General features: G+C 43.0%; 1 protein-coding gene across 3 annotated transcripts in view; it reads right to left on the reverse strand.

The window, feature by feature from the left end:
* The window catches only part of dis3l2 (DIS3 like 3'-5' exoribonuclease 2), a 188,196-nt gene that overhangs the window by 102,079 nt on the left and 58,670 nt on the right, over positions 1-27,447 (reverse strand). For all 3 annotated transcript variants that reach the window (XM_033031333.1, XM_033031335.1, XM_033031334.1), the window contains exons 6-10: positions 23,871-24,123; positions 9,908-10,041; positions 6,088-6,335; positions 4,567-4,740; positions 2,103-2,182 (exon numbers count right to left, since the gene is read on the reverse strand). In XM_033031333.1, coding sequence (XP_032887224.1) covers positions 2,103-2,182; positions 4,567-4,740; positions 6,088-6,335; positions 9,908-10,041; positions 23,871-24,123 — 889 coding nt within the window. The remainder of the gene's footprint in view (positions 1-2,102; positions 2,183-4,566; positions 4,741-6,087; positions 6,336-9,907; positions 10,042-23,870; positions 24,124-27,447) is intronic.

The raw sequence follows: 27,447 nt of genomic DNA on the forward strand, positions 1-27,447 counted from the left end.
GCTCTTAAAGATAGCGGAGTCAAGGGATATGGGGAGAAGGCAGATACCGGGTACTGATTGTGGATGATCAGCCATGATCACATTGAATGGCGATGCTGGCTCGAAGGGACAAATAGCCTACTCCTGAACCTATTAGCTATGTATCTATAACATCTTTCCTATAACATGGTGCCCAAAACTGAACACAATATTCTAAATGTGGCCTCACCAATGTCTTATACAACTGAAACATGACCTCTCAATTTCTATACTCAATAACCTGACTGATGAAGGTTATACCAGACGTTGGTGAATTGTTACAGACTAGACGATTGACACATACATAGACTCCTATATATAGTCAAGACCAAACACAGACTGGTCGATCGTTTTGGCTCAACACTTACGCCCGGTCCGTCTTGGCCGATGCGATTTCCCAGTTCCCAAACTTTTTTAACTGCCCTTCCCATTTCCACATTGACCTCTCTGTCCTGGGTCTCCTCCACTGTCAGAATGAGGCCAGATGCAAATTGAAGGAACAGCACCTCATATTTCGCTTGTGCAGCTCACAACCCTGCGGTATGAACATTGATTTCTCTAATTTCAAATGACCCCTGCATTCGCTCTCTCCCTCCCTCCCTCCCTCCCACTCTAGTCATCCTACTGCTTCCAATCTTCACATCCTTGTATCCCTTCGTTATCACCTCTTCCCCAGCCAACAACGGGCCAATGTGGGCTCCACCCCTCCTTGGTCATCTGTTGCCGGCCCTGCTTTGTTCTGGCCTTTTGTTACCTCCTGTACCCTTTCCTCTACTTTCATTCTAAAGAGGGGTCCCGATCCAAAACGTCACAAATCCATTTTTCTCCAGAGACTCTGCCTGACTAGCCGAGTTACACCAGCACTTTGTGGCTACTAGTCTGTAACACTTCAGCTTATTTTAGTCTTGTCTTCTTTGAGAAATGGATCTAACATATCCTTTTCTCCAAAACTCAAGCATAACGTTAACACATTATGTAGTTTCTTAAGTATTTTGGGTTAAATCTTTCATGGTTTCTTTCACTGTTCTGTACATCTCATTAACTTGTCCTAAAGATTCTAGACTAATAGTAGGAAGCAGTCTGATGTTTCCTCTGTGACTGCTGGCCAAGAGGCCTCATTAAACTTTGAGGGCTAGGATCCTATAGGTATATGACTTGTTTTAAACTTGCAAAACCAATATATATGATTTCTCTGATAAAAAGATCATTTGACTGGAAAGGTCACCTCTGTTGGTCTGTAATAAAAATGTAATGTTAAGATCTTGCTAAATAACACTAGATCAGTGCATTCATGATTATGAATCACTTAGGCCATTCGTTGTCCATGATTTTCAGTGCAATATTACTAGGCAGGACAGAGAACAAGTTGTCAACAACATCAATAACTCCAAGAGGATATCAGCTTCATGTTAGTGACAAATTTTATCCTCTGACTCACTGTTGGCAATCTTGCAGGAAATCAACTAACTTGTTGTAATAGCAATAATCATCGTGGCTGGACCACTCATCGTTTGACAGCATGGAAATAAAAGGGTTTTTTTAATTTGCCTGTGACAAATGTAATATTTTCCATCATATATAGTCAGCCTTGAGCTAAATTACCAAATTACATTTATTTACAGCATGAAACTCAGGAAAGAGAAAAATCAGTCATGATCTGGAACAATATCAGACTCATGGTGACTTTGATAGGACACACCCATAATGTGTCTGGGCTTGCAGATGGCGACTGACCTGCAATCCTTTCTTGCATCTTAAATTTCATATTTCTGATTAATCACATCTGATTTTTCCCCGTTTTGGCTGCATTTACACATTCAGAGACTTCTGAGATAACAATGACTGCTAAAAGATAGTTTATGTAAAATTGTGGAGAGCCAAAGTCTGCAATGCAACAAAAGGCAGAGTCCAGGGAAGATCATAGTTGCTGAGGTTAGTGTTATAACGGCCGACACAAGTGGCAGTTTAAAAATGCGTCCTCTTCCTGTTTTATAACTTTATATAATGTTTAATTTAAAAAAATATAAAGCAGCAATTTTTTATAACATAATTTCAAAAAGATACAAGTAACAAAAGGAGCATACCATCAGGGAGCTCGCGGCAAGACAGTGCATCATCCAAATCTCTTGCAGTTACTGGATCAATGGTGAAGATGCATTCCTTCCTGTGAAGAAAATGTCAAACTTTACATTGTCTTGCAGAAACTGTTAACTTTCCGATGAAAGTTATATCGGATTTTGTTGGATAGTAATGACAAGTTACTGATTTGAAAGAAAAAAAGAGCCCCAGAATCCACTCCTCATCCATTATCACACAGAATCTGATTCCAAGCCGCTTCCATTATTATTAACACCTATGACCAGAGATTCTGTCAGAGGCAAGTTTAGAAAAGCATGTCAAAGGCAGAAAGAGAGGAAGAGACACAGAGAGAATTACAGAGACAATGTATAAGGCCTTGGCAGCTGTAACATGGTTGCCATTGGCAAAATTATAAGGAATGCTCAAGCCTGGAATTGGAGTGCACGGATAGAGTGCAATGTTGGACGCCTGGAGGTTAGTTGGGGTAGGGGGCAAAGTCATGAGTAGGTTTGCAATGTAAATGATTATTTTAAAATTCTAGCACTGTGTATGTGGGAAATAATCAAGCAAAGGGAAGATGGGTGAACAGGAATGGGTGCGGCTCCAATGCAGCAGAGCTTTGGAAGACCTCTGGTTGTCAGAGCATAGATCGAGGGTGGGCATCCGGCAGTGTCCTGTGAGCCCTCAGTCTAATGGGAAGTGTTAATGAGCAGAGGAGCTGAGAGAATAGCCAATTTGGGTGTCATTTTGGAAGTGGAAATGAGAAACTTTGGGTCATGAAGTGGTGCATCCTTATTTAAAAATGACTGACACCAGTGTTTGAAAACATCTGGAAGTGAAGTCTGCTTTTGGGAGTGAAGACATTGCCAATATTTAGTTTGAAGCAATTTCAGTTCAACTGTACTTAACCTTGAAGAAACAGAGATGGAATCAACAAGTTTAGTTTAGTTTAGACATACAGCACGGAAACAGGCCATTTGGCCTACCAAGTCTGCGCGACCAGCAATCCCCGCACATTAATACTATCCTACACTCTAGGGACAATTTACCATTTTAATAAGAAAATTAGCCTACAAATCTGTGGGAGAATAGTGGGAATTGGAAATTGGAGTGTGGGAGGAAACCAGAGCACCCAGAGAAAACCCACTCAGGTCACGGGGAGAACGTACATACTACATGCAGACAGCAACCGTAGTCAGGATCAAACCCGGGTCTCTGGCACTGTAAGGCAACAGCTCTACCGCTGCAAGATCGGGCTGCCCGTGGGAACTGCATGTGTGGCACTGGATCGGATCGTCCAGGGGAGTGCCACAGTTCCTCTTGCAAATGTCACCAAGTCCAGCATTCTCATGTGTACATCTACAAATAAAGTTCCAACTGTTTGCTATTTTTTTTCCAATTGCAGGAGTATATGCGTTCTTCCATTTTCTTAACTAATTATTCCAGCTAAGATTGATTCAATATCTCTCACCACCATTCTTCAAAATCCAAATGTTCAGAATTACCGCATTTCCCGGCAATGAAGACACATCTGCGTCGAAGACGCACCTCACCACCTCCACCTGTGCCGAAGGACTGGCTGGCTGGCGGGTAGGCCGGCAGAAGGCGCTGAGGTGGCAGCCGGTTCCGCTGTCCGGTCCCGGCGGGCGCTCGCAGCCACCTGAGCTACTTTCCTCCCCGGCCACAATGCGGTGGCTCCTCGCCCGGAGCGCCGCGGCAGCGATGAGTGAGTGAGTGAGTTGCTGGCTTGATCTCCGACTCCCCTCCTTCTCAACGCTCCTGCCCTCCCCTCAACTTTACCCCTGGCGGCCCAGCCAAGTTTACTACTTTGTGCAGCCCAGGCCGTGCTGACCCGGGCCAGATTCCCCACAAGCTGTGGAAAGGAACTTCCCCCCCCCCACCCCCCTTTAAAAAATAGCATCTTGGACGCCGGGAAATACGGTAAGTATTCTAATGAACAAGATATTTTGAAAATGCAGCAGAGTAATAATTTGACAAACATAGAAATGTGTTTAAGGTTTAACAAAACATCTCAGTAAACCAGTGTCATTTTTATTTAGCCAGCAAGCTTTCAGCAAAAGAATCCAATTGACCAAGAACGAAGCAAAATCATTACCTTTAATAACTATGCAACATCAACAAATTCACTGTGCAAGAACTGTTCCATAGGAACGTGAGTTGCAATACTGTAAAATTACTATTAATCAATATAATAAACAGTAAAATTAAGAACTAAAACATATATCATGTATTAGAAATTCTTATTTTGGGTTCATCGTTAGATTATTGCCGACAGTGAGATGCATTCATTTCCCACAAGATTCCACGAACTACATCATTATATACCGTCCCTCACCCAAATAAGCTACTTCCAAAAGGAAACATCTAGCTTCAAACGCAAACAAAATGCATACATCAAAACACTTTAACTACACACAAGGTTAAAATTTACTTTGGACAGAGACTTACCGTAAATCTTTACGATGTCTGAACTCTTCATTTGGGATGGTCCATGGGAAGGATTTTGGTAAACAGTCCAGAACGTCAGCAGAGAAATCAGAGAAATCCACATCATATTCGATGAGAATGCCTTCAGTTTCAGGTTCAATTTCACCAGCTTGTCCCAGACTTCTGGACAAATACCTGTTTACACACAAACCCCATGCAACTAAATTTGTGCACAGCTTTTGACATGCACATTTGATGTATTTCCAAGTCATTTTTAAAGTCTCTTCCCATAACAGATTTGCCATCAGGCAAAAGATATAGAAATGTGAAAACACACACCTCCAGATTCAGTTTATTTCCAGCTGTTATCGGGCAATTGAATTATTCGACCACAACCAGAGCAGTGCTGAACTACTATCTACCTCTTTGATGTCCCTCGGACTATCCTTGATCGGACTATTCTTGCTTTAACTTGCACTAAACATTATTCCCTTATCGTGTATCTATACGTTGTAAATGGCTCGATTATAATCATGTATTGTCTTTCTGCTGACTGGAAAGCACGCAACTAAAGCTTTTCACTGTACTTCGGTACACGTGACAATAAACTAAACAGACAGATTTGGCATGAAGAGCTGCCAAACTGATTTAAAATTCTAATTAATGACTAAATAGTCAATTTAATTAGGTCATAGATAATACATTGGATTCAATAATATTAATTGCTAATACAAAATATGCTGATTGCGTTCAGTTTAACTACCCTACATCTGGAGTTACCAGAGGAGATAGGAGGGTCTCTCTATTGCCGACTCCTAATTGCCTTTGGAAGGTGGTTGTGAGCTGCTGCCTTCAATAGACTTTCAGTGTAGGTGGGCAATTTGTCTTTTAGTCCAGTGAGGGTGAAGGAACTACACTCTATTTATAGATTAATATGGCCCATGATTTGAAAGGAAATTTGGAGGCGGCATCTGCTGTCCTTGGCTTTGATAGCAGAAGGTTAGAGCGGGGTGTTTCCACTTGAATGGTATTGAGCTACATGAGTAGTGCAGCCACACACACCCAGGCAAGGTGAGAGTCATGTCATGCCTCACTTATTGTCACGGTTTTGCTCTGTGTGGGGACAGATGGCTTCATTAACCAAGGACTTCCCTATGATGGTGAGAACCACATTGTTGAAGTAGATGTATGCACAGGGAGGAACTCCTCCTGTGGCATCGCAGGCATGAGATAATGACGTCCATCTTCCTTTCACTTGCCTGGATGTATGCTGCTCCAACCGCACACAAGTACCTCAATTGAAGTAATGTAATACAAGCACAAATGTGTAGCACATATTTCATCTGTTTATCAGATCCTCAAATTGTCATTTTCATTAAGAATTAAAAATCTAATATGATGCTGATGTATTTAACATTAAATAACTAAAATATATTTGAATTCCAATATTTAAACGGCATGTTTTAGGCACTGTCACAGAAAACAATGTTAATTAGTTAATTATTAAAAATTGGTACACATTTATAAACAAAGTGTTCCTACCCATCTGCAAAATTGCAATCATCTCTCCAGTCTACGATGCGGCAAATAAACAGGGTGCTTCCATAATCTCCAGGCCTAGCCATGAAATCTTCTGGACAATATTCTATTGGTACCAAGATTCTAGGTACTCTGTGATCAACTGGTGAAAAGATAGTGAACTCCTTGTAGAGGTCACTATTTTTATCAGTTAGTGGCTTGATGAATCCTGTCACAGCTCTCGAATGTTTCTTCTCCACAATGTAAATCACCTGCATTTATGAAAATACCAATATTAACAACATTGAACAATTCTCATTAATTCTCATTAAACCTGCTAAACATTCAAAGGATCACTTGTGAACATAAATCAATTGCATATACAGTGCCATCCATAATGTTTGGGATAAAAACCCATCATTTATTTATTTGCCTCTGTACTCCATAATTTGAGATTTGTAATAGAAAAAAATCACTGGTGGCTAAAGTGTACATTGTCAGATTTTAACAAAGGCCATTTTAAATACATTTTTGGTTTCACCACGTAGAAATTACAGCAGTGTTTATACATAGTCCTCACATTTCAGGGTACCATAATGTTTGGGACACATGGCTTCACAGGTGTTTGTAATTGCTCAGGTGTGTTTAATTGCCCCCTTAATGCAGGTATATGAGAGCTCTCAGCACCTTGTCTTTCCTCCAGTCTTTCCATCACATTTGGAAACTTTTATTGCTGTTTATCAACATGAGGACCAAAGGTGTGCCAATGAAAGTCAAAGAAGCCATTATGAGACTGAGAAACAAGAATAAAACTGGTTAGAGACATTAAACAAACCTTAGGCTTACCAAAATCAACTGTTTGGAACATCATTAAGAAGAGAGCACTGGTGAGCTTACTAATCGTAAAGGGACTGGCAGGCCAAGGAAGACCTCCACAGCCGATAACAGAAGAATTCTCTCTATAATAAAGAATAATCCCCAAACACCTGTCTGACAGATCAGATACACTCTTCAGGAATCAGGTGTAGATTTGTCAATGACCACTGTCCACAGAAGACTTCATGAACAAAAAGATTTGGGGGGAGAGGGGAGTCAGTCTACCCTACGACAGAAGGGGGAGGAATTGTACAGTTTGATAGCCACAGGGAAGAAGGATCTCCTGTAGCGTTCTGTACTACATCTTGGTGGAACCAGTCTGTTGCTGAAGGTACTCCTCAGTGACTAGTGTGTCATGGAGGGGGTGAGCTGTATTGTCCTAGATTTCAGCACATATAGGCTCTAAGCAATTACGGGTTGGTCTTTGAACAAGCTTTGCTGGCCTTTTCTCCTGGGTGGAAATGTCAAAGACTAGATGGCACAACTTTAAGGTGAAAGAAGCAAAATTTAAAGGGGACTAGACCAAGTGCGGGCCCGTTGGGCCCGTTCCCCCAATGCAATATTCCACCACTCACCCATAGCCCCTAACTGCGCAGGTGCGGCTGACAGGTTCCTGTTGTGATGCCAGAGATCCCCGTTGTGACGTGGGTCACAGCAACCCTCAGCCAACTGTGCAGGGGCGGCCGGCAAGTGAGAGCGCGACTGCGACGTTTTTAATGTTTAAAATGCAATTATTTGTAAAATATAAGATCAATGTGAACGCATCTCACTCTCCCTCTTCAGTCCCCTATTCCCCCCCTCCATTATCCTCCTTCTCCCCACCCTCCACCAACCTACCTCTGCTTTCTCCCCTCACCCCCTCCCTCCCCACCTCTCTTCCCTCTCCCCTCCTCCATTACCTCACCACCCCTCTTCCTACCCCTATCCTCCTTCATTCCCTTATCCCCCAGCACTCCCTCCCCTCCTTTTCACCCTTCCTCTTCTTTCCCCTCTCCTCTTCCCCCTATCCCACCTCCCCACTCTCCCTCCTCACCTCCCCCACCCTCCTCTCCCACTATCCGCCACTCCCTACCTCCCCCACTCCACCCCTCCTCTCCCTCCCTACCCTCTCCTCACCTCCCCAGGATCTCGATGTAAACCACCGCCGGCGCCGTTTTCTCCACCACGTCGGCGATGAAGTTGTACTTGAGGCGGGGGCTGGCAGGGGGGACAGGCCGAGTGGCCTAGAACCAGGGGAGGGAGAGGCCAAGGCCTAGTCCATACCCCGGGTCGTGCTCCTCTCCCTCCCCGCGTGCCCGCAGCAGCAGCACCACCACCCCCAGACCCAGCCTCAGCACCGCGGTCATTTCAAATCCCGGAAGCGGGGACTGCGCTCACAAGGGAGACTTTCAGTTATTTTTAAATGAAACATCCCCCTATCCCCGCCCCACCCCCCACAATAAAAATCGTGATTTTTCTTTAAAATAAACTAAACACAATGTTAGCTGTTAATGAAAACTGAAGAATTTGATTAAAACTGATTTTTTTTTAAATAGTGATTTTTTTAATGTAAATGATTCGGGATCCCATTGTGACGTCATTGTAACGTGGCTGACGGGCAGGGCAAGTGGAAAAGTGGTTTGAAAAGTGTTATTTGTAAATTTTAAAATGTCAATAACTTGAAAAAAATAACATCAATCCGAACCGTTTCATTTTCATCCCAGGACAATGGTGTGTCAGGTGAGCCAAAAACTGTAGCGTAATTGTGTAAGTTTTGGCGGGTTTTCGGGATATCACATCCACGCACCCACGCATATAAACAAACAAGATAAGAGTTTGTGTAATATATAGATAGTTATGCACGCCAAGTTTTTTTTTGAACAGAGTGACAGGTGCCTGGAACACACTATCAGGGTTGCAGGTGGATGGAGTCAGATATCATTGTAGTATTTAAGAGGCTTTTAGATAGACACATTGATTATGCAGGGAATGGAAGGATATGGATCACGAGCCGGCAGTTGAAACAAGTTTTGCTCAGCAGCATGTGCAGGAAAGAACTGCAGATGCTGGTTTGAATCGAAGGTAAACACAAAATGCTGGAGTAACTCAGCAGGGCAGGCAGCATCTCTGGAGAGAAGGAATGGGTATAAAGAAGGGTCTCGACCCGAAACGTCATCCATTCCTTCTCTTCAGAAATGCTCCCCTTTCCGCTGAGTTCCTCCAGCATTTTGTGTCTTGCTTGGCATCATGTTCAGCACAAGGCAATGTGGGCTGAAGGACCTGCCCCAGTGCTGTACTTTTCTATGTTCTATGTTTGAGAAAAACTGAACTAGAAGATTAGAAAATCAAAAACCCTATCTTCCCTCAATCACTGTCGTAAATTATGGATCAGCGACTGGATAATGTGATTTAGTGATGTGTGTTGGAAGACATATTTTTCATAATAGCCCCTAGTACCACCTGACAGTACCATGAGGAATTCTCATTAATATAAATTGAACAGACTGTTCCATATTTTTGCTTCAATTGAGATTTGACATAATTGTAATGCCGTTCCAACACTGAGCAAGTTGCTCATCCTGTAATTTGTCTCATTCACCCTGCCCATAACTTTCTAATGTTTAAACACTTCTAATATATCGTCATTCTGTGGTCCTAAAGATGACAAAACATGGCAGAGCCTGCAATGACAGTGAAGACACAGCCCCAAATCACCCCTCACAGCTCTGGAGACAAGTGAAGAAACCCTCGACTATACCGGCAATAAATTTCTCTGGGATTCAGAATTTAAAACAAAGATTAAAATAGAAGTAAATCAAAGTTTGTTAAAAATACATAAATAACTAAAAACATAGCACAAGACAAAATAAACACAGAAAAAGCATGTATATGGAAGAAAAAAATGCATTTCCAACAGAGAATATCACGTTTCAAGAATTCTGATATTCAAATGAGATTGATGTAACTTCAGGCCGTTTGCGTGATTTACCTTGCCAGTCTTTTGAAGAAACCTATCTGGATGATTTCTTGCATCATTTGCAGCCATGCTGCAAAGCTTGTCCTTTCTTGAAGTTTGCATTTGGATGACGCTATCAGCAGGTTGTAATCCACGAGAACCAGTGGCTACAAAAACAATCAGAAAAAATACAGCATTACATTATAGGACAGTATAATTCTGAACAGAAAATCTCATCTGTTATGTGCTAAAGAGGGATTAGATAAAACATCCACATGAAAGTGAAGTCTTGTATTAGAGTATTGGAGACGTAGATAGAAGTCCATGAAACTATAACCATGGACTAATTGAACTTTCAAAAATTCAACTATATGGATTTCACAATTTGTAAATGTGAAGATATGGCAGTAAAATGCATACCCTGCTCCAAAATATGCCCAGCAGTAAATGAAACCCAAGTGAACATTTTAAGACTCTATATTACAACCTAACCGGGTGTAAATGCACACTTTAAGGACAACAAGAAGTTAATTGCTCCCAGTTTTTTTAAATTGTATCTGTCATATGGATGAAACTATCAACATCCTAAATGGCGTCAAGTTGGAAAAAGGGGAAGTACAACGGGATCTGGGGGTCCTTGTACATCAGTCTATGAATGTAAGCATGCGGGCACAGCAGGCAGTAAAAAAAGCGAATGGCATGATGGCCTTTATAACAAGAGGAATCTAATATAGGAGCAAAGAGGTCCTTCTGCAGTTGTACAGAGCCCTAGTGAGACCACACCTGGAGTATTGTGTGCAGTTTTGGTCCCCTAATTTGAGGATGGACATTCTTGCTATTGAGGGAGTGCCGCGTAGGTTTACAAGGTTAATTCCTGGGATGGCGGGATTGTCATATGCTGAGAGAATGGAGCAGCTGGGTTTGTACACTCTGGAGTTTAGAAGGATGAGAGGGCATCTCATTTAAACATATAAGATTGTTAAGGGTTTGGACACGCTAGAGGCAGGAAACACGTTCCCGATGTTGGGGGAGTCCAGAACCAGGGGCCACAGTTTAAGAATAAGGAGTAAGCCATTTAGAACGGAGACGAGGAAACACTTTTTCTCACAGAGAGTGGTGAGTCTGTGGAATTCTCTGCCTCAGATGGCGGTGGAGGCGGGTTCTCTGGATGCTTTCAAGAGAGAGCTAGATAGGGCTCTTAAAAATAGCAGTCAGGGGATATGGGGAGAAGGCAGGAACGGGGTACTGATTGGGGATGATCAGCCATGATCACATTGAATGGCGGTGCTGGCTCGAAGGGCCAAATGGCCTACTCCTGCACCTACTGTCTATTGTCTGTTGTCTATTGTCTATCAGCTTTAGGGCCTTCTCAAACTGTATATTAGACATCAATCCCAAAGAAAGAAGAAATGGATGTTGATTTTCCAGACAACCAAACAAAAACACGCACTATGACTTATGACCACACAAATAGAGAGAGTACAGAGGAGATTTACTAGAATGTTGCCTGGATTTCAACAACTAAGTTACAGAGATAGGTTGAATAAGTTAGGTCTTTATTCTCTGGAGCGCAGAAGGTTAAGGGGGGACTTGATAGAGGTCTTTATAATGATGAGAGGGATAGACAGAGTTGATGTGATCAAGCTTTTCCCTTTGAGAATAGGGAAGATTCAAACAAGAGGACATGACTTCAGAATTAAGGGACAGAAGTTTAGGGGTAACATGAGGGGGAACTTCTTTACTCAGAGAGTGGTAGCGGTGTGGAATGAGCTTCCAGTGGAAGTGGTGGCGGCAGGTTCGTTGGTATCATTTAAGAATAAATTGGATAGGCATATGGATGAGAAGGGAATGGAGGGTTATGGTATGAGTGCAGGCAGGTGGGACTAAGGGAAAAAAATTGTTCGGCACGGACTTGTAGGGCCGAGATGGCCTGTTTCCGTGCTGTAATTGTTATATGGTTATATGGTTAAGCAAATAGATATGGGCCATTCTTTGGAAAGTGAACCAAACGGCCACACACGTGACCAGATGGCATCACATATGGTAATACATTAAAAAATTCTTGTAAGAGATTAATCTTATTCATTGCTATTTTCCTACCTACAGAACTATAATGCATGCCTGCTAAAGATATGAACATTCTAGCTTTTTCAAATTCACAGTTGTAAGATAAAACTGAGATGAAAAAAATGCTCTGTGTGAGGCCACACAGGTGACCAGTTTATTTGACCTCTGACCCTAAACAAACATTGTCAGCATAACGTAAACATTTCACTGCATAAACTTTGAAAACGTATGTCATATATACAGTACAAAACAATATGCCTGTAATGTTTTCAGAATTAGGAGAGACTAGACCAAGTGCAGACCCGTTGGGTCTGCTCCCCCAACGCAGCCGTTCCCTACCCGTAGCCCCCACGGGAGACGTGGTCCTCCAACTCAAGCCGTTCAGGACTCAGCAGTGCGGCTGTTTTTAAATGGCGTCTTTGAGGCGAGAAGCAGGCGCCAGCAGCCGTTATGGTCGCTGGCCAGCAGGAGGCGACAAAATGAGCGAGTGGGGAGGGGGGAGAAGGATTTTATTAAAAATGTGTACATAAACACGACAAAATTTAATAAGGAGTGGATACTTGGAATGAAAAGTGAAATCTCTACCGAAATGGAAAGAATCTGGGCGTTTGTGGGTCTGGTGTTGGCGTAGCAACGAATCAAAGGCTGGCACCCACAGGCTGGCAATCACAAGTCAGGCAGAAACACAGCCAGCCAGCAGCCACAGAGTTTTAATATTATATAGATATAGATGTATTCCACAATTTTTCATATTTTTGGTCACACACACGTGACTAATAATGGACCATATGTTGAATAGTTTTCCCAGAACTGAGGAATTAGAAACATTGAAACATAGAAAATAGGTGCAGGATGAGGCCATTCTGCCCTTCGAGTCAGCATCGCCATTCATTGTGATCATGGCTGATCGTCCCCTATCAATAACCCGTGCCTGCCTTCTCCCCATATCCCTTGACTCCACTAGCCCCTAGAGCTCTATCTAACTCTCTCTTATATCCATCCAGTGACTTGGTCTCCACTGCCCTCTGTGGCAGGGAATTCCATAAATTCACAACTCTCTGGGTGAAAACGTTTTTTTTCACCTCAGTCTTAAATGACCTCCCCTTTATTCTAAGATTGTGGCCTCTGGTTATGGACTCGCCCAACATTGGGAAATTTTTTCCTGCATCCAGCCTGTCCAGTCCTTTTATAATTTTATATGTTTCTATAAGATGCCCCCTCATCCTTCTAAACTCCAGTGAATACAAGCCTAGTCTTTTCAATCTTTCCTCATATAACAGTCCCGCCATTCTAGGGATCAATCTCGTGAACCTGCGCTGCACTACCTCAATCACAAGGATGTCCTTCCCCAAATTAGGAGACCAAAACTGTACACAATACTCCAGATGTGGTCTTACCACAGCCCTATACAACTGCAGAAGAACCTCTCTACTCTTATACTGAAATCCTCTTGTTATGAAGGCCAACATTCCATTAGCTTTCTTCACTGCCTGCTGTAACCTGCACGCCAACTTTCAGTGACTGGTGTACAAGGACACCCAGGTCTTGCTGTACCTCCCCCTTACCTAACCTAACCTAAACCCATTGAGATAATAATCTGCCCCCTTGTTTTTGCCACCAAAGTGGATAACCTCACATTTATCTATATTATACTGCATCTGCCACGCATCTGCCCACTCACTCAACCTGTCCAGGTCACCCTGCAACCTCCTAACATCCTCTTCACAGTTCACACTGCCACCCAGCTTTGTGTCATCCGCAAACTTGCTAGAATTACAAGCTAACCAGAAGCAAATAGTTTCTCGTAATCTCAGGTAAGTTGCCTACGAAATCAGTATAGCTTCACTGATTTATGCTCCGTTGGTGCTTTCTTATTTCAAGCACCAAATGGATTCCTTAGTTCAGAAGACGCACTGAAATGTGGACAGCCACCTTCGTCGATATGTTGATACATGGATATTCAGCAAAACCTCAGATATGTGTAAAAATAAACAACACTCCGCTATTTCCATAGCATAGCAAAGAATTTCTCCACTATCTTCCCACATAGAACAGCAAAACACCATTTATTTGAATCGTCTGCTACAACTTTACTAAACATCTAATCTCACCCTGCACATGATCACATTTCCAGTCTGACATATCAGCATCATGTTTTTTCTGCACCAAATTTCATGGAGCGAGTCTCAAATTTTATATTACAGAGAGAGGTCACAGCTGAAGTAACGGACATGACAATTGTAATGGCGCAGCTAACAGAGCACACATCAATACAGCTGATAAACAGCTGAAATTACCATGGTGGGAAAGAAAACAAATGAATCAAATGTCTGAGATAAAATTGGGAGCAATAGGCAATTGGTTCTTTTCATCTCTTTCATATTCTTACAACTGAAAAGTAGATTCTTCGACAATACACATGCAACATTAGTTTACATTAATACAGTGAATCTTATGGTTGCAGTTAAGAAAATCTCAAATCAACAAAAGGATTTGTCCAGTGTAACGATGTTCCACGATCCTTGAATAAAATGTTCTAGGGGAGACAGGCAAATGTTGAATCAATAGTGATAAAAATCACAAAAATAATACACACTGATGATAAAGGCAACCATCTGAATCTACAAATCTAATTGTTCAAATTATCGCCATCACCTCTTATTGTGGCTAAAGTCCCTGTCCCACTTACGTGTCCTTGGCACGCTAATTACGCGACCTCGTGGTCGCGTTGAGGCGCGAAGGTCGCGCGCGATTACATGCGCCCGCACAGCCGTCTGGAGCGCGTGACGTCATTTGAAGATGGACACAAAATGCAGGAGTAATTCAGCGGGACCGGCAGCATCTCTGGAGAGAAGGAATGGGTGACGTTTCGTGTCGAGACTCTTCTTCAGTCTGAAAGAAGGGTCTTGACCCGAAACGTCGCCCATTGCTTCTCTCCAGAGATGCTGCCGGTCCCGCTGAGTTACTCCAGCATTTTTTGTCTATCTTCAATTTTCTTGGCCCCACTCTGGGAGTAGAAGTGGGGGTGGATTCGGACCGCAACGGCCGTGAGCCCCAGGCGGACAGGCCGTTGGCGCGTGAAGATTTCGTTCGCTACAAAGATTTCGGAGCCCCGCCGATGTCGCGCACAACTACATACCCCTCCACGCTTCTCAGTGGGACCGGCCCCGCGCGGCCACACGATGCCCGTGCGCCTCAACGTGATGACGACGCCGCGTAATTTGCGTGGCAAGGACACGTAAGTGGGACAGGCCCTTTAGGTAGGTATGTTGCAAAGCCTACCTGAAGCGTCGTTGAAAATCTGTCGCTGCAAGTGTGCGCGATTTTGGCGCCGTTTAGAGGGGGCGGGTTTAAAACGCGATTTTCTCTAAGCTGTTCCAATCGAAAATGTTCAGCCTAGTTAATTATTAACGAAAAATCGCTGGAAGACCCCGTCGCAAAAGCTATTATTAGGTTTAAAGGCCTTGAATAATAGTTATAGTAGTTTAAAAATCAATCTCTAAACCCGCGACCGCCAGCAACCGCAGGGTCTCATAAAGCAAATAGCAGAAGTTAGGTTGTATATTTTTACATTAAAAAGGGCTTCTAAAGATCCCTTTATACAAAGTTTAATATTGCGAGTAGCTCAATTTGGGCCCATTATATCGCGCAGTATTTTTCTGGGCATTTGGGGCACGAATCTACCGCAATGTGAACGTTCTAAACCAGCGCATTCCACAGGGACCCACTGGAAAGCTGATTTAAATGGGCATTTATTTACAACAATTAAACACTAAATTCCTTCCATTTGGCCTATAAATTAATGTAAATGAGATTTAAAAATCATGTTTTATTGTGAATTATTTGTGAATATTATTTGGACATTTAGGCTATTTAAAAATGTTAATCATTTATTAAGAAATGGATAGATGTTTAGATCTAGTAATTGAAGTCTGAAATTAGCTACAATTAGGTAACTAACTAATTATATGCTTTAATTTCAGGTCATCCAAGTAAGATTATTTTATATTTGTTTCAGAATGCTTCAATCTATGATAACTGAAAATTTCATTCAGTTCTCTTAATTTTTAAGAAAGTTATGGGCTTTTGACTGTTCACGATCACAGCTTTTTTGTTATGTCCATAGAAAATCAATAGGGAACAAGATGCTCATTTCCCAGTATGAAAATGGCCATAACTTTTTAAATACTTGAGATATGAAAGTGAATTAGGTGTCAAATTAAACTTATTTTTATGCTTTATCTGATGGGATAAATTACAGCCTTGATTTTTAAAATCTCAAAATTTTGTAACATTGCTACTTTAGGGGGTAGGATTTGCAAAAGGACTAAAAAATAAGAAAGCATGATTGATATTCAGAAAGCATCTTTAACAAATTTAATAGCATTTTACTATTGTAAAGAAAATTGATTTAAATTTCTGTAATATATGTCATCGGGTGGGGCTGCGCGCGGCAGCCTCGCCAGCAGTTTGTCTGTCATTTCACCCTTTTTGTTATTTTTAGTGTGTCCAAAGTATGGTTTTGGTTTCTTAGTCTTTTTTATGTGGGGGAAGTGGGGGGGAAGAGAGGAAACCGTTTTCTCAGTCACTTCCTGGTCAAGTATGCGTCTTATCTCCGAGTCGCATCTTCGCCCCCCCCTCACGGCCTACCATCTAGATTGGCCCGGCCTTTCCTGCCGGAGACCGGCCAGAGCTTCAGTAGCGGTGCAGCACTGGATTCCATCAGGGAGCGGGGCAATGCCTTACTGGGGATCGCCGTGCTGGAGCTCCGGAGTGTTGGACGTGCTGATTAACACTGTGGAGCTGTGGTTGCGGAGCTTCTAGCCGCAGGCGCCGCCGACTTTAACATCGCGGAGTCCTGGGATCTTTTGCCGAGGGTCGCCAGCGTTGAATCACCGTCCAGCTCGGCCTGTGGACTCCAAGAGCCGTGGTCTCCAGTAGGAAGTGTCCGATTCGGAAACTCCAAGCCACTGAGAGTGTTCTCCGTTCCGACGTCGGAGTTCCGATCATCCCGGCGAGATGGCCTGAACATCGGGCCGCCGTGGCAGCGACTGCAGAGGGCTCAAAGGCCCCGAACACGGGTGAACAAAGAGGAAGTTGACTGAACTTTATTGCCTTCCCTCACAGTGGGAAACGTTGATTCCTCTGTGTGAGGATGTTCATGTTAATTTCTATCGTGTATTGTGTTCTTTTTTTTCGTATGGCTGTATGGTAACCCAAATTGCACTGTACCAATTGGTGCATGTGATAATAAATGTAACTTGAACTTGAACTTAAAAAAAAACACAAAAGTATGAATCCAAAACAATGTGCAATGTATAAAGTGCATTCAAATGTTTGCAATATTTTAAAAGATTGATTAAATTACTACAGGCTTGATACAATGGCATAAACATGAAATTATATGGCTTTGGAATGATAAAATTCTGGAACCTAAATTTTAATGAAAATTATTTATGAAAGATATCTATCTCAATATTAATATGCAAACAGCTTTCAATTCTCAATTTTCAAGGTGGAGACAATGATAAAATAAGCAGATTAATTAATAAACTTTGTCATGACCATTAGGCTCCTGCAATAACTAGATCGAAGTCCGTAGCAAAAAAGTAACACTTCTTTTGAAGCAAACTGCTGGCACATAAGGATGCATGAAGCATGGCTGATAATATGTAATGGCCTTGGAAAACAAAATATAGGGAAACAGGAAGTATTCAACATCAGACAACTTGAATTAAAACTTGTAAATGCTCTCAAATTTAAAACTTGTAAATGCTCTCAAAAAGCATGTCTACAGTAAACTAAATTACTTTACAGGAAAAAGTGAAGTCATCTCTTTGCAAGACATTTCAATATATAATGAGCAAAGGATATGATAGTTTAGTAATTTACTTCAACTGGTCCAAAATTGCATGTGCAGTTTGTTCCATTCTATTATAGAACATTAAGTATTTAAAAGTGTAGAACACAAAGAATTTGAAAACCATGTCAGAGCCATGTTGCAATAAAAAGGCCCATAAGTTGTACATCTGAGTAGCTTAATTTTCCAGATAAGTTTTTTTTCTCTAGGAATACAGTCAACTCTGTGTTGCGATATCCTTCTAGCCAATATGCAACTAAACCTACATGATTCACACTCAAACCAATTAAAACACACCAATTCTGGACATCTGAAATAAAAACAAGTTGTTGAAAATCCTCAGCATGTCAGCCAGCATCTGTGGAGGTTCAGGTATGACAGCACCCCCCAAACCCAAACCAGATATAAGGAGGATTCCAAATACATGCAGTGCCTCCATAATGTTTTTTTGGGACAAAGATCCATCTTTTATTTATTTGCCTCTGTACTCCACAATTTGATATTTGTAATACATGTGGTTAAAGTGCACATTGTCAGATTTTAAAAAAGGCCATTTTTATACATTTTGATTTCACCATGTAGAAATTAAAACAGTGTTTATACATATTCCCCCCATTTCAGGGCACCATAATGTATGCGACACAGCAACGTCATGTAAACGAGAGTAGTCATGTTTAGTATTTTGTTCAATATCCTTTACATGCAATGACTGTTTGAAGTCTGTGATTCATGGACATCACCAGTTGCTGGGTGTTTTCTCTGGCCAGGCCTGAATTGCAGCCATCTTTAGATTATGCTTGTTTTGGGGGCTAGTCCCCTTCAGTTTTCTCTTCAGCATATAAAAGGCATGCTCAATTGGGTTCAGTTCGGGTGATTGATGTGGCTTTGAAAAACTCCTTAAGCAGTAGTTTGGGATCATTGTCTTGCTGTAAAATGAACCATTGGCCAATGAGTTTTGAGCCATTTGTTTGAACTTGAGCAGATAGGATGTGTCTGGGGTGACGGGGGAACTGAAGGAAATCCACATTAGGCAGGAAATGGTGTTGGGTAGACTGATGGGACGGAAGGCTGATAAATCCCCAGGGCCTGATGGTCTGCATCCCAGGGTACTTAAGGAAGTGGCTCTAGAGATCGTGGATGCATTGGTGATCATTTTCCAATGTTCTATAAAATCAGTATCTATGGATTGGAGGGTAGCTAATGTTATCCCATTCTTTAAGAAAGGCAGGAGAGAGAAAACAGGGAATTAAAGACCAGTTAGCCTGACATCGGTGGTGGGGAAGATGCTGGAGTCAATTATAAAAGATGAAATAGCCGCACATTTGGATAGCAGTAACAGGATCGGTCCGAGTCAGCATGGATTTACGAAGGGGAAATCATGCTTGACTAATCTTCTGGAATTTATTGAGGATGTAACTAGGAAAATGGACAAGGGAGAGCCAGTGGATATAGTGTACCTGGACTTTCAGAAAGCATTTGATAAGGTCCCACATAGGAGACTAGTGGGCAAAATTAGGGCACATGGTATTGGGGGTAGAGTGCTAACATGGATAGAAAATTGGTTGGCAGACAGGAAACAAAGAGTAGGGATTAACGGGTCCCTTTCAGAATGGCAGGCAGTGACTAGTGGGGTACCACAAGGCTCGGTGCTGGGACCGCAGCTATTTACAAAATACATCAATGATTTAGATGAAAGCAAATTTGCAGATGACACAAAGCTGGGTGGCAGTGTGAACTGTGAGGAGGATGCTATGAGAATGCAGGGTGACTTGGACAGGTTGGGTGAGTGGGCAGATGCATGGCAGATGCAATTTAATGAGGATAAATGTGAGGTTATCCACTTTGGTAGGAAAAACAGGAAGACAGATTATTAACTAAATGGTGTCAAGTTGGGAAAAGGGGAAGTACAGCGGGATCTGGGGGTCATTGTTCATCAGTCAATGAAAGTAAGCATGCAGGTACAGCAGGCAGTGAAGAAAGCGATTCCCCTAATTTGAGGAAGGACATTCTTGCTATTGAGGGAGTGCAGTATAGGTTTACAAGGATAATTCCCGGGATGGCAGGATGGTATATGTCATATGCTGAGAGAATGGAGCGGCTGGGCATGTATACCCCGGAGTTTAGAAGGATGGGAGTGGATCTTATTGAAACATATAAGATTATTAAGGGTTTGGACATGCGAGAGGCAGGAAACATGTTCCCGATGTTGGGGGAGTCCAAAACCAGGGGCCACAGATTAAGAATAAGGGGTAAGCCATTTAAAATGGGGACGAGGAAACACTTTTTCTCACAGAGTTGTGAGTCTGTGGAATTCTCTGCCTCAGACGGCGGTGGAGGCCGGTTCTCTGGATACTTTCAAGAGAGAGCTAGATAAGGCTCTTAAAGATTGCGGAGTCAGGGGATATGGGGAGAAGGCAGGAACGGGGTACTGATTGGGGATGATCAGACATGATCACATTGAATGGCGGTGCTGGCTCGAAGGGCCGAATGCCCTACTCCTGCACCTATTGTCTATTGTATCTATACACTTCAGAATTCATTATGCCACTACCATCAGCAGTTGTATCATCAACGAAGGTTGACAAAAATGCTGGAGAAACTCAGCGGGTGAGGCAGCTTCTATGGAGCGAAGGAATAGGTGACATTTCGTGTCGAGACCCTTCTTCAGACTGATTTGAGGGTTGGGGGGGGGGGCGGGAAGAAGAAAGGAAGAGGTGGAGACAATAGGCTGTGGGGGAGCCGGGAAGGGGAGGTGAAGGAGGGAGAAAGCAAGGACTACCTGAAATTGGAATTCAATGTTCATACGCTGGGGTGTAAACTGCCCAAACTGCTTAGGTCCTTGGATGGGTCGACGGGGGAGGTAAAGCAACAAGTGTGGCATTTCCTGCGGTTGCAAGGGAAAGTACCGGGGAGGGGTGATTTGGGTGGGAAGGGACGAATTGACCAGGGAGTTACGGGGGGAGCAGTCTCCGCGGAAAATCAGAAAGGAGAGGAGATGGGAAGATGTGGTTAGTGTTGGGATCCCGTTGGAGGTGGCGAAAATGTCGGAGGATTATTTGTTGTACGTGACGGCTGGTGGGGTGGAAGGTGAGGACAAGGGGGACTCTGCCCTTGTTACGAGTGGGGGGATGGGGAGTGAGAGCGGACCTACAGGATATAGAGGAGACCCTGGTGAGAGCCTCATCTATAGTTGAAGAGGGGAACCCACGTTCCCTAAAGAATGAGGACATCTCGATGCCCTGGTTTGCAGCACCTCATATTGGGTGCAGATGCGGCGTAGACGGAGGAATTGGGAGTAGGGGATAGAGTCTTTTCAGGAAGCAGAGTGGGAAGAAGTGTAGTCCAGATAGCCATGGGAGTCAGTGGGTTTGTAGTAGATGTCGGTCAGTAATCTGTTACCTGCGATGGAGATAGTAACATCAATGAAGATAAGTAAGATAGTACCTTCAGCAGCCATACATGCCCAGGCCATAACACCCCCACCACCCTGTTTCACAGATGAGGTGGTATGCTTTGGATCTGGGGAAGTTCCTTCTCTCCTCCATACTTTGCTCTTGCCATCACTCTGATATGTTAACCTTTGTCTCATCTGTCCTTTACCAGAACTGTGGTCGCTCTTTTAAGTACTTCTTGGCAAACTGTAACCTGGCCATCCTATCTTTGTGACTAACCAGTGGTTTGCATCTTGCAGTGTAGCCGCTGTACTTCTTTTTCATGAAGACTTCTGCAGACAGTGGTCATTGACAAATCCACACCTGACTCCTGAAGAGTGTTTCTGATCTGTCGGACAGATGTTTGGGGATTTTTCTTTATTATAGAGAATTCTTCTGTCATCAGCTGTGGAGATCTTCCTTGGCCTGCCTTTGCGATCAATAAGCTCACCAGTGCTCTCTTTCTTCGTAATGATGTTCCAAATAGTTGATTTTGGTAAGCCTGAGGTTTGGCTGATGTCTTTAACAGTTTTATTCTCGTTTCTCAGTCTCATAATGGCTTCTTTGACTTTCATTGATACAACTTTGGTCTTCATGTTGATAAACAACAATAAAATTTTCCAAAGGTGACTAAAGAAGTTCCTCCTCACCTACTTTCAAAAAAGAGAGCCCTTTCATTCTGAGGCTACGATCTCTGGTCCTAGACTCTCCCACCAGTGGAAACATCCTTTCCACATCCACACTAAAGCAAGGACTACCTGAAATTGGAAAAGCCAATCTTCATACCGCTGGGGTGTAAACTACGAAGCAAAATATGAGGTGCTGTTCCTCCAATTTGCGGTGGGCCTCACTCTGGCCATGGAGGGCGCCCAGGACAGAAAGGTCGGATTCGGAATGGGAGGGGGAGTTGAAGTGCTGAGCCACCGGGAGATCAGGTTGGTTATTGCGAACTGAGTGTAGGTGCTGTGCAAAGCGATCGCCAAGCCTGCACTTGGTCTCACTGAGGTTGATCATACGCTGAATAATCCAACCAGAATTTTGTTTGGAAGTGGAAAGAAATAATAGAAATTGTATTCATTGCAACGTGTAAAAGGAGATGAGATACTGTATTGTAATTTTGCTGCATGTCATTGTGGTATATATCATGTCTTGATTGGTGAATATGTTTAGTTTGTGACTTATTTGAAGCAGAAATAATATGTGAATGCTTCATTGACCATAATTCTGACTGGTAACTACGCACTTCGTCCGAGCACATTATCGTATGTGTCATGCAAGCCGTCTTAAATGACCACCTAAACTGTCATTTGGCAACCTAAAAAGCTGCCTCGGTTGCCCGGCTGGCAACAGGGAAAAAAAGTTAAGCCCTGTATGGGGCCCAAATTTGCTCACAGTACTCCAAATGTGGCCTGACCAGCGCCCTGTAAAGCCTCAGCATTACATCTCTGTTTTTGTATTCCAGTGCTCTTGATATAAAAGCCTGCATTGAATTTGCCTTTGTTACTACCGATTTGATTTGCAAATTAATTTTTTGGGATTCCTGCACCAGCACTCCCAAGTTCCTTGAATTCCTTTAATAAGGACTGTAGCAATCATAGTAAAGAGAAGGACCTTTTCTTTATTCTTTGGCCATGTGATGTTCAGTTCTGAATCAGATTCCCCAAAAGGAAGGCGGTAGACGACAAACTTCTCATTCAGGAACATGTGCCCAATCCACAGGACAAGGCTGATTATAAAGAAAAGATATCCAAATGCCGAACACGATAAAAATAGAGAAGATATCCAAAGGGCAGGAAGGGCAAATTTGCAGAGAATTACTCGAGAATCAAAAAAAATCATGTATATTCAGCAATGGATTGTGAGGATACTGCAGAGATAGGCCAGGCTCGCATTTGTAAAGGGCATTAGTCATCAGGATGGAAAACATAGGTTGAGAAAAATAACAAAGGGAGACATCTTGAAGGTGGAGTTTTATCTTAAATGTTATACTTAATTAAACGGATAGGTTGAGTTTATAAGTTAGCTATATCAATAGACCTGTAAACAATCTTATGCACACTTGTAGTCAGAAGAAACTTCTCCAGATATTAACTCTTACCTTATTGCACATTAAGGTTTTATCATAATTATCTTAGTGCTTTTTAAGAGAGTTTCATCTGTTTCTAATACAACAAGCAATGATTCAAAAAAGAATTTGAAAAAAAGACCTGCATCACAAACAAACCAAGTGAAGAGAAAACCTTACACAGAAGTTCAGAACAAAAGTATGATGTTATGCATTAAAACACAGTTATACATCAGAATAGTTGGGAAGGATTATATCCTACCCAGAAAATCTAAAGGCTATACTTTTTCTAACATTTATTTGGTACATCAGGATAATAAATTTAATGGGTTTTGATTATTAATGTGCAGAATTGAAACAACTTACAAGCGAAAACAACAATCATTTCAATTTCAGAAATGGGCTCTTAAAGATAGCGGAGTCAGGGGATATGGGGAGAAGGCAGGGATGGGTACTGATTGGGATTGATCAGCCATGATCACATTAAATGGCTCAAAGGGCCGAATGGCCTACTCCTGCACCAATTGTCTATTATCTATTGACACATTGTGTGAAGTACTGTGCAAATCTTACCCTTTCCTGAAGCACGATGGTTTGTCTTGTTCACATCACCACCGCGTGCATCTTTCCTCAAATCACCTGCTCCATCTCCATTTTCATCCTGGCTGTCATACTGCTCTTCAATAATTACATCAGGGCTCTCCACAACCACGCGGACTTTGTCCTCAGCTCGAACAGCCTCAGAATTAATGTTAATAATTTCACCAGGTAAATCTGATTGAGCAAGTGGATTAGCTTCCGACCCATTTCCCTCTGGCACAATAATCTGCAGAAACAAAAAGGACAAATTAAATAATGAATGTAATCAACAGCGATCAAATACCATTGCCTCAATTAGAATTAACTTGACAAAGGTACTGAATAATAGAAAATCAAGACCATATCAACAATCAAGTGTGACAACAATCAAAAATCAAGACCATATCAACAATTCATGTCATAGACGTGATGTGTCGTGTCGTGCTGAGTCATGTTCTACCTAGAGCTTTTCAGCATACTACATCCAGATCCAGATCCAACTCACCCATTCCAATCAACTCCCATTTTCCTGTGATTGGCCCATATCCCTCCAAACCTTTCCTATCTAAGGCTTTTGAAGGTAGATAAATCGCCCAGGCCTGATCAGATATAAACAGGGACACTGTGGGAAGCAAGAGAAGACATTGAAGGAGCCTTGGCTGAGATGTACACTGGACATGGTTGAGGTGCCAGAAGACAGGAGGGTCACTAAATGTGCCTTTATTTAAGAAGGGCTGCAAATAAAAGGATCCAGAGCACGACAGAGTCAGGTGAAATTAAACTCAAAAAATGATTCAAATGTATTAACACAAGTTAGAACATTAAAGCTTCTTTGAATCTGCAGGCGCCGGCCTGTATTTGCTGTGGCGAGGTAGAGACCGTGTTCCACGTGTATGTGGAGTGTGTGAGGTTGCTGCATCTGTACGAATATCTGAAGGGGCTGCTCCTCAGGTTCGGTTGCATTTTAGTCCCACGATCCTGGTGTTTGGACACAAGGCAGGAAGTGGGGAGGGCCGATCGGGGGGGGGGATCTCTCTGTCGGTTTTACTTCTGGGCCTGGCCATTCGCGGGTCCCCCCCCCCCTCCGGGGTTATGGAGGGAGGGAAGGAGGGAGGGGGTGACTGAGGGTAGGGGAAAGGAGAGGGAGGGAGTCATGAGGGAGTGGGGGAGGGGAAAGAAGAGGGAGGGTAAAGAGGAGGGGGAGGGAGTGAAAGGCAATGGAGGAGGATAGGGGTAGGAAGAGGGATGGCGAGGCACAGTTGATGGAGGGTTGCCGTGACTCGCGTCACAACGGGGATGTCTGGCATCACAACGGGAAGCCCTCAGTTGGGGGCCATGGGTCAGTGGTGGAATCATCATCATTGGCGGTCACTCAAAACGAGTATGACTGTCCTCTCATGGAGGACGCCTGTGCGTGACTTTGTTTAAGGTGGGGAGACTGGTGCACAGACAGCCACCACACGATCCTTGACAGATCTGGGTCAGGATCCGGTGGCATGGAGTCCAAGACGACCGGAGACCCTTTTCTGCTGCAGCCTTCATCCGCCATCCCAGCCGTTGTGACGCTCCACTAAAGTCAGCCATCATCCTCCGCCTGTTCCACCGTTGTGGTCTTGGTTGGATTGCTCTTTGTCAGAGACCTCCCCCTCGACTTTACCGCCATGGCTGACCCAACCAGGAGCATAGCTCCAGACGGCATCGCTCTCAGGATCTCAGGACCACACAAGCTTCTCCACTACAACAAGATGACAATCCACGGAGAACATATGATGAGCATTTGACAGCACTGGACCTGCACTCGCTGGAGATTAGAAGGATGAGGGGTGGGGCCTCATTGAAACATTAAATAGTGAAAGGCCTGGACACAGTGGATGTGGAGAGGATGGTTCCATTAGTGGAAGAGTCTGAGATTCATAGCCTCAGAATTGGACTTCTTTCGAGGAGGAATTTCTTTAGTCAGAGGGTGGTGAATCTGTGAAATTCTTTGCCACATAAGGCAGTGGAACTATCTTTGCCAGTGGTGGAATATTGCCTTGTGACGGGCCCAACGTGTCTGCACCTGGTCGAGTTATCTCCAAAATTTAAAGTGGGCTTAAATTGTAACCAATGAACATTTCCATTTCTGGTTGCATGGTTGAGAGAAGATTATTGATAAAACAACAAGCATAGGATACTGGGGAAATAAGGAAGTGCCGATGCATATTTACATAAAATGTGCTGGACTAACTCAGCAGACCAGGCAGCATTTCTGAAGAAAATGGATAGGTGACTTTTTGGGTGAGGACACTTCTTCTGCCCTGAAGAAATACTGCAGCAATCAACTTTATTAATTGTCAGCCACAGTGCTGGAGTAATTCAGCAGCTCTGGTAGCATCTGCCTGACCTGCTGAGCTACTCTGGCACTTTGCATCTTTTCTGGAGTACCTTGTATTTTCAAATAGCAGCACCTTTAGACAATAAAATACCCAACTTGTAATCAGACATTGTCTGACAACAAGGCAAAGATCACCTTCTTTGGGATGACTCAAAGCTTTGTCAATGAGTAAGTTTAAACTATGATGGCCGACTAGGAAAAGGGGAGATGCAGCGAGACCTGGGTGTCATGGTACACCAGTCATTGAAAGTGGGCATGCAGGTGCAGCAGGCAGTGAAGAAAGCGAATGGTATGTTAGCTTTCATAGCAAAAGGATTTGAGTACAGGAGCAGGGAGGTTCTACTGCAGTTGTACAGGGTCTTGGTGAGACCACACCTGGAGTATTGCGTACAGTTTTGGTCTCCAAATCTGAGGAAGGACATTATTGCCATAGAGGGAGTGCAGAGAAGGTTCACCAGACTGATTCCTGGGATGTCAGGACTGTCTTATGAAGAAAGACTGCATAGACTTGGTTTATACTCTCTAGAATTTAGGAGATTGAGAGGGGATCTTATAGAAACTTACAAAATTCTTAAGGGGTTGGACAGGCTAGATGCAGGAAGATTGCTCCCGATGTTGGGGAAGTCCAGGACAAGGGGTCACAGCTTAAGGATAAGGGGGAAATCCTTTAAAACCGAGATGAGAAGAACTTTTTTCACACAGAGAGTGGTGAATCTCTGGAACTCCCTGCCACAGAGGGTAGTCGAGGCTAGTTCATTGGCTATATTTAAGATGGAGTTAGATGTGGCCCTTGTGGCTAAGGGGATCAGAGGGTATGGAGAGAAGGCAGGTACGGGATACTGAGTTGGATGATCAGCCATGATCATATTGAATGGCGGTGCAGGCTCGAAGGGCCGAATGGCCTACTCCTGCACCTAATTTCAATGTTTCTATGATCCTAAAGAAGAAGGCAGAGATACAGAGGTTAAGTGGAGTAAATTCTACAGTTAGTGTTGAGAAAATTGAACGACATGTTTATGATCCAGAATGCAAATCAGTAACTTTAAAAGATAAAGTTGAAATAGTTTTGACTGGGCACTTAGCTAAGAACCATTGCTTATAGGATTAGGAGTACACTAGAAACGTATCTAAAACTGAAAAAAATATTTTCCACAGTGACCATAAATTTAATTGCATGAAACGAACAGCTTATATTGG

The sequence above is a fragment of the Amblyraja radiata genome, chromosome 13, assembly GCF_010909765.2.
Source record: "Amblyraja radiata isolate CabotCenter1 chromosome 13, sAmbRad1.1.pri, whole genome shotgun sequence".
NCBI classification, from domain to species: Eukaryota; Metazoa; Chordata; class Chondrichthyes; order Rajiformes; family Rajidae; genus Amblyraja; species Amblyraja radiata.